Here is a 17,091-nt window from a genome sequence, read left to right as displayed (position 1 = left end):
TTTTCATTTTTGGATGAACTAACCCTTTAACCTAATTTGAGAATTTTTATAAAGAGAAAATTAGGTAAATAAATAATAACAATTACAGAATAAGATCAAATAGACAGAGGGCTGATAAGGAGAAAAAGAGCATGGAAAAGGGAAAAAAACTGATAAAAGTGATAAAAGCTATCTGGATTGATGACAGAATTAAAGTTGCTTTTTTATTGCTTTTTCTTTTTGCAAATATTGTTAATTCACACCATCCTTTCATACCAGTCTTAGTAAGTTAAAGCACTTCACAGACCCTGACAACAATGCAGCCAGACCTCCCTGGCATAAATGAGGGCAATTGAGTATGCTAATGACCCCACTCTTGTGTGATTGGCTGGCTCTTTAAACTGCCTAAATGGCTTTTACTAACCCTTCTGATTGATGAGTATCTGACATGCTCAATGTGGGAGCATTTTGGACCAAACTGCTACGGGGGGGGGGGGGGGGGGGGATACTCCTCTTGTACAGTATACACACACAAACCCCAAGCTCAACGCTGCTAAGTGACTTCACAAATGAAAACAAAGACACACTCACTCCGACACATACAAAGAGCAGCTGATCATTCCTTTTCTCTAACGCTATCCCATTCATCAAACTGAGTGTAATTGATGTTAAAGGCTCAAAGCAGATCCCCACAGCCCTCCCTCTGTCTCTCTGTGATCCGTAAAGCTGGGTTCAGTCACTGATCTGACAACAAGACCACATGACATCCTAGTGACACAATATGTTCTGCTCAGATTCAATATTCTACCTATCATGTTACTGACAGACACTGACACAGATATAAGTGATATTTGTATTAAGATCATCTATTATGAGCAATTTCAAATGAAAAGGACCTTTTTCCCTTATTAGTTTTTGTTACAATCCATCACGCTCTTTAAGGTCTCAAAACGCTTTTGGTAATTCCTAGCATAGCAAAGTCCACTAAAGGAGGTAGAACCTTTTCACATTTGGCTCCCAAACTCTGGAAAAGCCTTCCTAATAATGTTTGGGGTTCCGACACACACTCTCTCTCTCTCTATTTAAATCTAGATTAAAAACACATCTCTTTCGCCAAGCATTCGAATAAAGCATCTCTTAAATTGTGAGTGTAGTTGCATCTGATAAAATGTGCATTCTTACTCTTTATCTTTGGTTAAACTAATTAATTTTACTTTGTTGGAACAGCAGCTACGCTAATTATGTCTCTGTTTTGCCACGGGATTTACATCCCGTGGTAACTAGGCTTTACACAAGCTCCGGTCTGGATCCAGAACACCTGAGAAGAGATGATGCTGACCCTCAGAGGACCACAGATGATGCTAACCTTGAAACAACATACAGAACTATAACAAATATTACAAGTGTGACTGCATCATATAATAATTGCTGTTAATAATGTTCATCGTCTGGTTGACTACATCTTGTCTTAATTTTTCTGAAAATTCCTGTCATATGCACATAAACTGACAGTCACCTCTTATAAGCTACTACTAAATATTTTGGACACTTAATTCTTCTGTAAAGCAAAGGTGCTTTTTAAGGATTTGTATTGTAAAAAGCTCTATACAAATAAACTTGAATTGAATTGAATTATATATACAAATATTATTGTATCAAAAATACTACAAATATTATTATATCACAGCTATAGTTATAGCACACCAAGTCCATGTAAATCGCGTGTGTGTGTGTGTGTGTGTGTGTGTGTGTGTGTGTGTGCATGTGTGTGTCTATACCTTAGACATACTGCCAGTCTCTGTTCAGGATCAATTGATTCCTGGAAATTGGTGATCTTTTTAATATGTGGCTCCAGAATCACTAGCAAAACATCAAACTGAGCCACTGACATTCTAAAGTAAACTTTGAATCGGTCTGGATAATCCCGCAGCTCCTTGATAAGGAGGTGTGAACTCTTCTTCATCTCTGGACCCAATAATTCCTTTTTCTTTTTCTCTTTTTAAGAAGAGAGAGGACAAAAAATCCTACTATTTGAAGACGACATTTTGTATTGTTTTGCTTTTTTTTTAACACATTCATTTATACGCATCTGTGTGCAAGGTCTCTGTGCGTGACAAAATTTTGAGATCACGAATATGAAAAAACGGGATAAAAATAGAGTAGAAGTGAGGACTTGGGGCGGAGGAGGGATGCCGGAAAAGTGTTGTAGGACAGGAGGTAGGAAGGCTACATATATATATATATATATATATATATATATATATATATATATATATATATATATATATATATATATATACATATATATATATACACTTGTTATGCTAGTTAAGATGGTTAGCTAAACGAGATGCACCTGTGCCAAACTGAATGATTATCTGATCGTGCTCCTCCGGAACTTTGTTCATAAAACCTCATTTTCTAAGTGAAAATTGTCTGTAGACCCCATTTTCTTTGAAACTAATACTAATTACTAATACATATCTCCAGTAATTTCAAAGAAACAGCAAGTAACATATTGAAATAAATTTGACATTTTGAAAAGTTGCAAAAAAAATTAAAATAATAATAATTGTCTGCATAAATATGAAGATAGGGAAAGAGAGGTTTCTATAGATACAATGAAATAGTATTTTCTTGTAAAACATAATCGTTCAAATTCCTTCCAAAGAATATTTATTTATTTATTATTATTATTTTAATTTTTACTGTGTACACCAAGTTTTCTTTATTGTATATCACTCAAACCTGCACACACACACACACACGTCTCACTGGGCTGCACTATCACAATCTTCATTTTGGGTTAATTAAACACTTTAGGCTTTACACTTTGACCTGTCATTAAGCCAAATCTCTCATTAGTCATGTACACAAACACACACACACACACACATGCTTACAATTATATATGTCAGTTTGAGAAGCATCATGGACAATTGGCAACAACGTTACGTTCTTCGTGTCTCCAGAAGGTGGCAGACTGATGCTTGTAATCCTCAGGACAGACGACCGAAGCTCAGGAAATTGTTTGTACTTTGTACTTTTCACGAACGGTTTTGTTTAGAAGAACAAAAGGAAACTATAAGATAAAATAACTTTAAAAACTCATTTTAATAAATAATTGTGTGAAACAACAACTGGACCTTATTTATAAGATAATAGATTATCAGTAAATGTGTATAATATTTGTTTTTGTGAAAAGTTGGGTCATCCCATAGGCGTAATGGATTTTATATTGTACAAACTGTATATTTTATGGCCCTACACCAACCCCACACCTAACCCTAACCCTCACAGGAAACTTTGTGCATTTTTACTTTCTCAAAAAAAACCTCATTCTGTATTTTTTATAAGCATTTTGAAAATTGTACCCTCTCCTTGTAATACCTGTCATACCCATGTCATTATACAGTTGTGGGTATGACACAGGTATTCTGAGAATTAAATAGACAAATATACTGTCACATTTAAAGTTTGTGCTTTTTAAAATCTCACTTTTAATAGAGGAAGCATGAGTTGGGCTGCATGTTTCAAGATTTCACAAGAAGATATGACAAAATAAAAATCTTAATACTGTATGTAGATAACAAGCTACATAAAAATTCACTCCACACTCTCATCAAAATCTTTTTCTTCTTCCTTTCTTCCTTCCTTCCAAATCTGCTCCAGTCTGTGTGCATTCACACACTGCATGTTACTGCAATATAAGTGCATGGTGTAGAGTGCACCTCTAGACTTTTCTTCTTTTGTGTTGCCTTTATATTGGAGCACTTCTATGAATCTCTGCGTTGAGCATCAATTTATATATTAAACAATTACATAAGAATAAAATAAAGCATTTATATTTCATTGCGTACAGTAATTGTTGTGCAGTAAAGCCATTCAAACAGTTTTTGAAACATTTTTGCTGATGATATTCTTTTATTTTCTGAGGTAATTATGAGTGAAAAATCATGTAATCATTGTGTCAAACAGTGCTGCCTCGAGGAATAAAGATTGCACATATTCAGCATTGCACATATTGAGTAATCAGATATGTAAAATATACGCTACATTTTCACCTTTGGTCTTCAGCGACCCTATACATTTACAAATATATATATATATAAATAATCGGAGAACAGGCTTTCTTATGTATATATACACACACACACACACACACACACATATATAAATATATATATATATATATATATATATATATATATATATATATATATATATATATATATATATATATATATATATATATATATTATAATGAATAGATTGAGGAAACTAAGAAAGTTGATGTCTAACTTTAAAAAATGAAGGAGGTACAGGGTAGTGAATGATGTCCAGGGTCGCTTACCCGAGGTAAGCATTTAAGGGTTAATATATCTGATATATCATCCTAATAACATTCATTTGTAACAACAAAATAATTTTTTTATGTGTTAAGTCAAGTAGAAATAGCTCTTTAAGACCTGGCCACCACTTTTTTAGTGTATTTTTTGTTAAATTAATTTTTAGTATAACTTTTTATTAACTTTTGGTTACCATTTATTTACCATTATTATTATTAGGCTATTATAATGATTACATTCAGAATTTTTAATTACTTTAGTTTCCTTGACAAGATTGCATTGCAATTTCAGTAGCAATTTGGCAGCATATTGACTTGAAAGCTTTCAGCTTTGTATTGGTGCGCTTTATTTTGACTTAATAACGAAACAATTACGTGCTGTTTGGGAAGTTATTATATCGTACAAATAGACAACTTTTGTAATCTTTAACAAATGTCGATTCTCAAAATGTCGATTCTTCTGATGGCTGAGAACAAAAATTCACTTCATAACACGGCTGCTCCTTAAGAAAGTAGCATATATAGGCTATTTTAATTAAATTATGCTATGAAAACAATGAAATCGTGTAGACATTACAAAAGTTTATTGATTAAAATATCTCTCTATTTTTAGTATATTCACATCTAAAGAACTTTTCAACAAAACAGAACTGAGAATGAACCTATCAGCCGTCGTTCAGGACTGTTTGTTTATTGTGCAGGAAAACAACAAACACCTCCATCACTTCACACGACTCCGCCTTTCGTCATGCACTAAGTAGTCCTCAGTCTCCAGAATCCTGAACAGAACTGTAGAGCTGTAAAGGGCTGCTCTATCTGTTCATTCGCTGTTGGCTAGTGATGTGAGAAACCCATTGTTGCTGGACAGCTATAGGCTATTACTCGTGTGCCAAAGACTTCTGGAAAACGGGATAGAAAGCGGTAGATTTTTAAACCAACATTATATAGGCTACTGTAATTAAAAGTCTCGCTAAATTTGTACACACATATTATAACCAAAGCAGCTTTGCAACGGCTTGGATGACGACCACCAAAGTTGTCAAAGTCTGTGAGGCTATGGAGAGCCATGGGCTGAACCCTCTGGACCACCTTCAACCACCCGCGAGTTCAGACAAGGCCTTAACCCCCTTCAGCATCGCAGACATCCTCAGCAGACCGACTGTCAAACGAACTGTCAGGATTTACCGGCTTCCAGCATCAGAGAGACCCCGGAAGAGCATCACTGTATCACGGCAGACTCTCATCACTCAAACATCGCCTCTATGCGCTCTTCACGAGATGGCCAGCAAAACGTTCAAAGGTCTCGAATTAGGTGTACTCCAAGCAGCAGAAGGTAAGAAAAAAAAACTGTTTAGGGTATGTAAATTAAGTTTTAGATTGAAAAAAAAAAGTGTTTTTACAGCAGTGCCAAAGAATAATCAAGTTTGGTTCCCTAAAGGAAAGAACCATTGCCACTGTAAAGAATATTTGCCTAAATGAAAGAATCAATGGATGTGAAAGGTTCTTTATAGCATGCCATATCCACGTTTCAATACAAAAAATGAAACATTGTTAAAGTTAAAATTGTTATATAAAGTAAATCGTTTTTTTAGTTAGCCTATTGTTATTTATTATTATTAATAATAGTCTAGTAAGTTGTTCTCTGGTACTACTTTAATCACGACATAAACTGTCGATGTCACCTAAATTTGCATCACTTTCTTTTATCCACAGGAAGGGATGGGTTGACTCTATTTGGTCAAAGGGACAGTCCCAAAAAGCACCGAAAATCTAGGACGGCCTTCACTAATCACCAGTTATATGAACTAGAAAAAAGATTTCTCCATCAGAAATACTTGTCACCCGCAGACAGAGACGAAGTTGCCCATCAGCTGGGGCTGACAAATGCGCAGGTCATAACCTGGTTCCAGAATCGACGTGCGAAACTAAAGCGTGAGTTGGAGGAGAGGAAAGCGGACGTGGAGTCGGTCAGATCCACAGCCATACTGCCTCTGGATAAAATCGCTAAATTGGCCGATCTGGAGAGGAGTGCGGTTGGAGCCACGGGGCATCCTGGGTCTGAGTGCTCGCCACGGCTGGGTCACGAGTACAAGAGTGCGCACAAATTATGTCTGTGCCCCATGTCGTCTCTCTCAGACCACACAAGTCAAGACTACTCCGAGGACGTGGAAATAGACGTCGATGTCTGATCGATCCACTGCATATTGATTTTAACTTTTGTACATTTATATTGTAAGACGCATGCACATGTAGTGTTTTCTGAAACTGAATTAGTTTAATTTATAGCAAGACTATGCAAGTCTAACTCTTATTTATGCAGTGTGGACTAGCAGCTTAAGTTTTTATATATAATATATTGTATGTAATGGCTTTTATGAGTGTAATAAGATAATATTTCACGAATCAGGGCAACAAACAGAGCAATACAACCTCTTAAAGATAAAAAAATATATATTTGTACATGTGTATTTATTGCGTAGTCTATACACAATCGACAGTGACTGCTTTTTGTAAAGTTTTTGTACAGTTTAGGCTACCTGCAATGTAGTGCCTTCCAAAATTAGGCCATTGTACCAGTAGCTACCCAATGGGCCGTTTAATGTATTGCGTTTGAAAATAAAAACATTTTTACCTTTTACAAAGATGATGCTATATGCCGTGTGTTTTGTTTATTATTTTGCCTAAATTGTTAGTGATTTAGCAATACAGGCAAGGTTACTGCATCAATTTTTGAACTATATTTTTACCCATAGCCCTATAAAAAAAAAAACAATATATATATATATATATATATATATATATATATATATATATATATATATATATATATATATATATATATATATATATATATATATATATATAAAATATATGATTTTTTTCATATATTAGATAACTTTCATGTAAACATTAATTGACAAAACAGCTAACGAACTTGTGCTCGACAGCCAAGAGCTTCATGCTTTTTTGTAATTGCTATCTGCCTTGTTCTCGTTGCTCAAAAAAAAAAAAAAAAAAAAAAGAAAGGAAGGAAGAAAAACATTCTTGCACCTTTTACGCTATTGTTTTTTAAAACAGAGAGCCTTTGGCATAATCCTCTCTCGTTTTCACTTTGCAATAGCGTGACTTGGCTTTTGACCCGACAACGTGTGTTTTCCATTCTGGGCGAAATTTATGTGAGAAACACAAATCTGGGGCGCTAGGGAGAAAACGGAGAAGAAAGACACAAAACCACCAAGTTTTGGTCCAGTTTCTCCAGGGCTATATAACCCTTTTTGTTCACGGGTGAAGCTGTAATTTCCAGCGTAAAGCATGAAAGCTGAGGACAAATGAGCCATCCACCCTGATGTGACAAGCGACAATGGCGCATGGCTGGACTCCTGCGGTTCACCATACTGAAACAAGTGTGTCCAGCCACATAAAAAAGACGCGAACGTTTGGAGGCCATATGGTTTCTGAAATTTTCACACAATTTCAGACGATTTGATGGATTGCGTTAACCCTCTTTTAAACAGTTTAACGCAGAGCGAACAAAGGCCATACATCGGAGTCTCCTCGAGAAAGCATCTGTACCCATGAATGTCCGCGCTTTTCTTCTTGGCGTTTTGAACAAGTCAATGAATTACAATGAAACTCACTCTTTTTGTGAGGCACCGACTTTAGTCCACCTTTTGGTGATTTTAAATGATTTGTTAGACTTGTGTGGGGGGTTCTTTTTAGTTAAAGAATACGTCCGCATTTTGTTGGAGTTTCATGTTCAGAAGGGCACTCGTTAAGCGTTTAAACCAGGCCCCTCATGTTAGCTCTGCTAAAAAGGGGGTCTTTTGTATATAATGTTTGATTCTTCTGCCTCCTTACCTTAAGCCTATTCGACTTTGAAGAGATTAATAACGCCAAAAACGGGATAATGTGCTAAAGAGCGTGTAAGCATTAAAAAACAAGACGCATTGAGTGTGCTGTCAGTAGCAGATGTGTGTCGTGTAGAAAAGGAACAACAGTGGACCAACATTTTGAACGCTAACTGGAGTGACATGTTAGTTGTTTTGTAAAGAGGAAGATCAAGTGTAAAGGCAAGGTAATATATGGCTAGCTGTTTTGTGCCTATAAGCAAATATTAATGGTCACAATTTTATAATTTCATTTTAAATGGACAAAAAATATTTATATTGAATTTATAATGCTAAGGATTTAGCATCATTAGGAAATTTTTATTTTTTTGTTAAAAATAAAAACATTGGAATATTTATTGTTTGAAAAATTACAAATTTTCTTATTTTTTAAACTGTTATTATTATTATTATTATTATTATTATTATTATCCCAGAAATAGTGTATCCTTGAAGTATGCACTTGAAAAAATAAAATAAAATAAATAAGAAAGAAAGAAAGAAAGAAAGAAAGAAAGAAACGAAACATTACTTGTGGACAGATTTTTTTCCTCATTTCTTATGTATTTCCAATATCGAATATATAAAATTCTATCATCAGTGACAAGGCAAAATAAAAAAAGGCAAAAATTAAAAAAAAAGAGAAAGTTTTCATCATTGTCATTTCCATCACAAAATCTTATTAAAGAAAAATAATTTAAATAATTTAAATTGTATGAAAAGTTCATGACATTATAATAATAATAATAATAATAATAATAATAATAATAATAATAATAATAATAAAAATAATAATAATAATAATAATAAAGTAGACTGGCCTATTTGTTATAAATTAAGTAGAACACATTAGAAATTGTTCGTAAACATATAGTGAGTTAAACCAATCCCCCTAAACCTAACCCAACCCATAATTTATTCCTATCGGTTTGAATAGCTGATCATCAACATGTAAAGTACCTAACCAATCTAAGCCTAAAACATATATTTCTTGAAAAGTTATTCCTCAAATCTGATGTTGTTCCAGGATCAGCAAGGATTTTGATCCAGGAACATGTTGTAGGCTACTTGGTGAAATGACGTTCACCAAACGCCCATAACTGGAATATTCTATGCTGCATTCTTTCATGCTACATTGAATCATAAATGAAAAATAAAACGAACCAGAATATCACATATTAAAGTTGTTTAAGACTATCAGCCTTCTAGGCAAGATTACAGAACATGCTCTTTGATCGCTCGCTCTCTCAGCACAAGTTCTGTTCTGCTGCTGCTCTCTTGTGGACAACATGTTGGTAGCTTTTGCTTATTTGTGTGCTTTCTTGATACAATGATTATTTTGCAATTAAAGATTGGGGAACGCCCTTACCTCAAACCAGCATATTTGTTTTATTATTATTGTAAAAGGAATTTTGTGCACTGATCTTTAATAGAGATAATAATAACAGTCATATATTGATTAGTTATTTTGTGTCGTTTTAAAATTCTGTTCATGCACTCATGTCATATTTACATAATTGTTTTTAATTATTACATAATTCTCGCCTCGTTTAACATTAACGGCAAATATTAATTTAAGTTATGTCAAATATGGAGACAAACGAGAAGTATGATTAAATGGAACATACAAAGTTGTTATATTTTCGCATAAGCAGCGCAGTTACAAAACACTTGAACGTCCACAGCGTGCGACGTCAGCATTGCGTCATGACGTTGTTGCTGGCGGTATTTTTGTTTGGCATACGCAGTGTTTAGTGCCAAATTCGGGTGTAGCGTTCAGTTAAAAGAAAAGCCATAGATGGTAAATAGCATAGTGACAGTATAATTTAGGTTTACTTTGTGTTATCGCCACAAAATATACGTAAGCTTTTGTACTTTACAAAACTGTCGCATATAAACTGGTTAGTATTAGTAATTTAAAAAAAGCTAACGTTAGCTGCACGGCTAACGCGTCAATCGTCTGTACGTTACACTTATCTTTTCAATACAAGTTTGTATATATCTGCCTGGAGTTTTCACCTGTTTCTGCTCTTCTGTGGCTCTTATTGTTGGTTTGGCTTTATCACATCTGTAGACTCCAGCACCATCAAAGCAGAGAGAAATGGAGCAGGAAGCCCAGTCCTCTCAGTCTTCGGAGGCTGCTGCTAAAGCAGTGTTGTTAGAGGAGTGCGAGGAGCAGTTTGGTCTGCTACAGAAGGTAACGTGACATGGGCTTGTTTTCAGATGAAGCACACAAATTCTGTTATAAAAATGCACAATTCTTCATAGATCATATAAAGTATAAAGTAAATCAAAAGGCGCGCAGACCCAGCTAACGGGCCGTTCTCAGACCCTTGGCTGGTTTTCTGGCAAGGTTCTCAAAGTTATCTGCTCTTTAATAATGTTCTCAAAACCTTAGCGCAAAAACGTTATTTATACATCATCCAAATCATGACATGTTTTAACATTTTATTTGTGAATGTTATTACTGGTGTCAGAATGTTCACAGAGCATTTTAAAAGTAACATTCCTATAATGTTTCCAAAACGCTAAAATTAAATGTTCCTTTAACAATCGTGTATCACCAGAAAAAAAAAAAAAAAAAAAAAATATATATATATATATATATATATATTTACACTAAGTGCCAATAGCTTGCCTTGTTTGCAGACAATATTGATGTGGAGATAATTGACACCATTTGCATCAAGTAGTTATAATAGCAGAAAATCCTGTTATTTTAACATAGTGTAAATATAATCTGTCACTAATTTCCCCTTAGTGCAAATCGCCTCTGCCTAAAAAAAACTTAATGGGAGCATTAGCAAAATGTTGAAAGAAAATATTTTTGTAAGCTGATGATCTGGGGGGAATCATTGTATATAATGAAAGATAGGCTACATGTTTGTGCCATTTTTTTTTTTTTAAATACCCTTACATTCATAGGCATAGCAATAGGCCAGGCAAGGTAGGCAATTGCTTGGGGCCCTGCATTTTTTAAAGGGGCCCCCCGAGTGCTGATCATTATAAATAATAAGAAATGTTGATATTAACTAAGCGTCTTTCTACAGTAAGCCCTCCTTGTTGGCCTAAGCTATTTTCACTGATTTTAAACATAAGTACAAAAGACATAATACTAAATAAAAGGATAGTGGCATAAGACGTAATGTGCAAGGTGGAAACTTTTAGTGCTGTCAAACGATTAATCGTGATTAATCTCAGCCAAAAAAATATTTATATATATTATCTTGCTAAAAGTTTTTTGTCATATATTATAATATAAATTATATGAAAATATAATATGAAAAATATAGACATGTAAATTTGTGTACATTTTTCAAAATACTGTATGTGTGTGTATTTATATAGACGGTATAGTATGCAAACAAAAACTTTTATTTTGAATGCAATTAATTGCAAGGTAATCATTTGAAAATACTAGAAACTTTTGACTAGATCGACCCAAGGTCGAATCAGCCTTTTGCCGAACTAATTCTTCTCCCTTTTCGCATCACATATCAGATCGGAAAGGTGTTTATTAAAAAAAAAAAAGAAAGAAAAAAAAAGGAAACATTCGAAAATTGGAAAATAAAGTGCCTCAAGGGGGTTTATTGGCAGGGTTAGGGATTGGTGTAGTGATGGATTTATTGTCCCAATAGGGCAGCATCCATTTAATAATTTTAATAAATATGATAACTTTCATTCAATATGTTATTGTTTTATAAAGCATTACAATACAATAGTGTTGATATCTGCCACTATGTGAACGAAGTATAAATAGCAATCTAACTACTGTTTGCATTAATGGCATATAAAATACTGTTGTTTTTACATAGTGTAAATAGAATATGGTTATTTGCACTTAGCATAAATCGCTTAGAAAATATGCAGTTTTCGCTTAGTGTAAATAGTAATAATAAAATATGGATTGAAGATGCTAAACATGTATTTCTAAATGTGAAGTTTGTACTGTATCTTGAAGATTGTATTCTATTTTATTTCCAATTATAATTTAATAAAAATGATGTTCTGTTGTGTTTTGGTTAAATGTTCTATAATCATATCTCTAGGTAATGAAGATATTTTAACAAAAATAAAAAATCTTTTAAAAAGACCTCATTGATTAAAATTTGACTGGGACCTCGCTTAAAGGGATAGTTCATCCAAAAATGAAAGTTTTGTTTATCTGCTTACCCCCAGGGCATTTTTATTACATTTCCATGTCAACATACAGTAAGCACTTATTATATCTTTCAGCTTCAAAATGAGATCATTCTGACAGATACAGAGGCTAATGATGATCAATCAAATGAGGTTTGTCTTTCTCCTTTCACTACTTCTGAGTTTGTAACATTAGCAGTGCATATTAACATTGCTTTTCAGTTCAGACAAAAATATTCACAAATTACTCAAATTATTTTATTTGTTATTTTTTTTGTGGGCAGGCAGTGAATCGCCTGATTGCAGTCACATCTGAGCTAGAGCAATGGCAAGAAATGGAGCCAAAATGTAAGCTATTATCTGTTGTTTTATGTACCATTTCAATTTTAATGAAAGGGGCAAGATAAAATAAAATAGGTTTTTATTCAGTATTCAAGATTACATATTTTATTTGCATAGTTTGTGAAGACAGCTTATGTTTTTTTTCTCCTGCTAGTGCTGACAACAAGTCCTGAAGTCTTATTAGCGGTTGGTAAAGAAGAAGTAAGTTGTCACTTTAATAACACTCAATAGGCAGTGTGTGTATCAAAATGTAAATGCAGTTAAAAGTTTTCATATCATTTTCCCTCACAGTTGCAAAGACTCAACAATCAACTTAAAATGGTCCTATCGTGCTCACAAGCAAAGCTGGATGCCCAGAAAAAGATTCTGAAAAGGTGCAATGCATTTAAATGTTTTTTTTTTCTTCTCTTGGTATAACTGATATAGTATTATTGTTAGAACTTTAACCCCCGGTTTCACAGACAAGGCTTAAACCTAGTCCCAGTCTAAGTCTTAGCTGTTTCAACTGAAAGAAACTTGCACTGATTGATCTTAAATATATCTGTGCCTTTGTTTTGTCTCAAGATGGACAAGAGTAATGTCTACTAAAGGCACGATTATAAAAATTACTTTAGTGTTAGTTCACCCAAAAATGAAAATTAGCCTATAAATGAGTCACCCTCAAGTTATCCTTGGTGTATATGACTTCCTTCTGTTGTATATGAATCCATTCGGAGTATAAATTGTCTTTGATCTTTCAAGCTGTTTAATGGCACTCAGCAGGTGTTGCAGTGCATCAGTCCAAAAGTTAAATCAAAAGTGCCTATTCACTCGAGGGGGTGAACAAAGGCCTCCTGTATCGAATGGATGATGGCGGTTGACGTATGGAGGTTGGCTTTGTGCATGCGGCTCTCAGAAGTGACGAACGCAGAAGCACAGGGGAGAGATCAAAACAAAGCAACGGTCACTAATTAGAAATACAAAATGCAGTTTTGTAAAGAATAATGTTGGAGGATTTCTATATATATATTTCTATATAGCCAAGCTATATAAGCCTTTGCTTGCAGGCTACTTTGCTTCCTTAGCTTCTGTTAACAAACGTTGGTTTTCATGAGACTCACCAGCACATGCGCAAAAGTTGACCTCATATGTCATCCTCCCAGAGCTGCTTCTTTGTACAACTGTTGGTGCAGGCTACATTAAAGTGATTATTACATTTTGAATATAGATATTTTTCTTTGAAACACACATCGATTAACCCTTTAAATGTCCTAATTGTCCTAATGATAATAACTCATAAGATGTTATGCTTAAATTAAAGTTTTCTTATTGAAACATGATTTATATCACACACACACACACACACAAAAAAAAAAATTCAGGTATAAATAAATAAAAGGTATAATATAAACTACATGTTTAAACTACATGTGATTACTGTGAAAATGTTTTTCAGGGAGCAGACATGGCAAGCAGAGAAGAAAGAAGCCTTGAATGCAGTGTGTGAGAAAATCACCAGATTGCAACTTGAAAATGAGAAATCGGAGCACAGGTTGTTAGTTTTATGCCAGGGTTAATATCTGTTTTTACATCTGCTTAAAAGGATGTTAACCCAAAGCATTTTAAATTCTTCATCATTTATGTACTCATCATCATGCCATTCCAAACCTGTACATTTTTATCTGTGAAATACAGAAAGAAAATTGTATTTAGGAATGTTCATTAATTTGGTTACAGTAGCCGCGTTTCCACAGTCAGGCCAAAGGCGGGTGTGCTAGTGTGTGCCAGGGCCAGTCGCGTTTCTACTGTAACTTCCAGGGCTTGATCATGCCTCGTCGCGGCTTCCTTGGGGCGAATGGCCAGGGTTTTTTGGCCCGGGGCTAGAGAAGTGGTTATGAACAAAGGGGAAGTTTTTCCGCGTCTGGAGAGAGGCAGCACCGCGGATCATTTCATAAAGCTAACAGCTATAACACCAGCATTAAAAACTTAAGATAAGTTGAGCTCAAAACTCACTTTCAGTCAGCAGCAAGTATTTGAAATAACTTGATCTGATTTGGATTATAATAACCAAACAAGGCAGAAATATTTATAAACGATGCAAAAGCCTATGCACGATCTGCATTAATGTTACCATAGTAAACATGGTAAATAAGACCGCTTGAAGAAATCAGACTTCAGCTTCTTATTCTCCACAACAATCGTGTATTTATTTTGTAACATTTTATCTGTCATAAGTCTCATCTTGAGAGTTTAGCTCCGTGTTGCCTATGTCATAAAAATAAAATAATAATGATTTTGTTCGGGAGCTTCTATAAAAATATAGAAATGGTCATTATTTCTAAATGTGATGTGTCTTCAAATAAACAAACGGGCTCAACTGAAAAAGCAGGCTATGTTCATAACGCTTTATTTCTGTTAGACATTTTCAATTTTGACAAATTAATTCGCCATGAATTTTTATTCATTATCAAGGCACTTATTATAGTAAATCATCATGCTTTTGGATTTAAATATTGAACAAAGCATGCAAACAAGCGGCCGCTTTTATCATGTTCGTTTTGTGATCATGCTACTTCCCGTGACTTATTTCTTATTTGTTTTCTGATAACTTCTCTTTGTTGGTGAAATGATTGGGGTTGCGTGACGTTGTTCCTGAGATGTGTGTAAAGGGCGTGTTTTAGTGAAGTGCAGCGGAGCTTCTGGTCCGACAGTGGAATCACGGCTAATGAATTTAAGAATTAATGGCACTTTCTGTTTGGTGTTTATGATGTCAAGCCTGGTGTAACATCATGTTAGAATTGAACACAAGCTCACCTCTTGATATTTTTTTCTAGAAACTGTGGGATAGATTTAAAAAGGATGCATTAAATTGATCAATAATCGAAATTCTTACAAAAGATTTCCAATTAAAATAAATGCTGTTCTTTTGCATTTTCTATTCATCAGATAATCCTGAAAAATATGCATCACAAAACTCTTTTCAACATTTATAATAATCTCAGTTATTAATAATTGAGCACATATAATAAATAAGCACTAAATGCATGGCAATAAATATTTTTAAAATTGTAATACATTTTTATTATTATTTAAAACTTTTGATATGTAGTGTGTAGTACAGTTTTAACCCAATGCTGTTTTTCCACATTTTATTTTTGTTTTGCAGCGTTTTGCAAGATATGAAGAGAAAAATTAACAATCTGAAGGACTATCACAGCAGTCTCATGGAAATGCTGAGCGACATGTTAGCCGAGCACTTCCCACTTCCTGATCCCCAAGGAAACGGCACAAAGAAAAAAAGAGTAGGTGCCTCCTTCACCCTCAGAATTAGATTTTTTTGGGTGGGTTGTTCCTTATGAATATTGGATTTGGATTTTTCAGGCTGCTGCATATGATGCAGAGATGAACCTGATTTCACTGAGTGAGATTATCGAGGTATGTTCAAGATACCCATCACAATAAAATATCTCTGTTACTTTGTGTTTAATCATCTTATATGGAAGAAAATGCAAATAATTGAGTGGAAAATAAGTGAGTTTCCTGATACAAAGTGCTTTGTTTTTTTTTACTAAACCTATTTATAAAGACATTTAATCATGCACATTTGTCTTTTATTGCAGAGATTGACCAATAAAACATTAGAAACTCCCCATGACCCTTATGTGATTACTGATGACACTTTCTGGCCACCATACACAGAAATGCTTCTTCGTAACGGTATTGCAACACGACATCCAGAAGATTGCAATAAAATCCGTCTGGAAAATTTCTTTGGAATCTAAAGATGGTTTTGTTTGTCTACAGTTAAATATCAAATGTCTGTTTGTTCTTTCAAATTTGCTAAATTTTTATATGAAACTTGGCCATTCTGGTATTTCATAATGTATGTATTTTTGAGTTATGACTCCACAACTAAGAATGCATGTCTGTCTTCTAAAGTGTTGGTGTTTGTTTAATCTTTATACATGTATGTACATGTCAAAAACTTGATTTCTTTTTTTAAGTGATGAATTCAATAAAGCAACCCTAAACATACATTATGGCCTTTAATGGTCTCTGGTGCTGCTTATGAGTTGCATGCTAATCTGGGTAATGGATTAAAAAAGGTTTACAAACCCACACCCTCACCACCATAGAAAATTACAACTATACTTACCCAACACGTGAAATAATGCATTAAAAAAATTCAATGTTTTCTAGACTTTTTCATCCTGAACTGGTTTCATTGTCTTTGTTTTTTCAATTATTCCTTTGACTCTGCGCACCTGCAGTAAAAGTATTTTTTCGTGTTTGAAGCGCAAAATTTGTTCTCATATTATGCCAGGAAGTACAATTTACAGGCATCAAAATATCATCTCATAATTTTAACATTGTCATTGTATTTTTGCCATGGAGATCTTCTGGCAACCACAGCGA

At 34.2% G+C, this 17,091-nt stretch overlaps 2 protein-coding genes across 4 annotated transcripts; both read left to right on the top strand.

Moving 5' to 3' along the window:
* Positions 1-5,347: 5,347 nt before the first annotated feature.
* Positions 5,348-6,738, top strand: lbx1b (ladybird homeobox 1b). Its single transcript, XM_052547201.1, has 2 exons — positions 5,348-5,660; positions 6,041-6,738. Exons 1-2 carry the CDS (start codon positions 5,348-5,350, stop codon positions 6,514-6,516), a joined length of 789 nt encoding a protein of 262 aa, XP_052403161.1. The 3' UTR covers positions 6,517-6,738.
* Positions 6,739-9,907: 3,169 nt separating this feature from the next.
* Positions 9,908-16,710, top strand: cenpk (centromere protein K). Of its 3 annotated transcripts, none has more exons than XM_052544902.1 (10): positions 9,908-10,015; positions 10,289-10,411; positions 12,451-12,507; positions 12,639-12,702; positions 12,851-12,897; positions 12,988-13,070; positions 14,132-14,227; positions 15,842-15,977; positions 16,057-16,110; positions 16,296-16,710. In XM_052544902.1, the coding sequence occupies exons 1-10, from the start codon at positions 10,013-10,015 to the stop codon at positions 16,455-16,457; spliced, it is 825 nt and encodes a 274-aa protein (XP_052400862.1). In that variant the 5' UTR covers positions 9,908-10,012; the 3' UTR covers positions 16,458-16,710. The 3 variants fall into 3 exon arrangements, with proteins under 3 accessions (XP_052400862.1, XP_052400863.1, XP_052400864.1); XM_052544903.1 differs by having other exon boundaries at positions 9,912-10,115; XM_052544904.1 differs by having other exon boundaries at positions 9,912-10,176.
* Positions 16,711-17,091: the final 381 nt, after the last annotated feature.

This window comes from Carassius gibelio, chromosome B1 (genome assembly GCF_023724105.1).
Source record: "Carassius gibelio isolate Cgi1373 ecotype wild population from Czech Republic chromosome B1, carGib1.2-hapl.c, whole genome shotgun sequence".
Lineage (NCBI taxonomy): Eukaryota > Metazoa > Chordata > Actinopteri > Cypriniformes > Cyprinidae > Carassius > Carassius gibelio.
The sequence above is the reverse complement of the archived record's forward strand: the minus strand, read 5'-3'. Positions and strand labels throughout refer to the sequence as shown.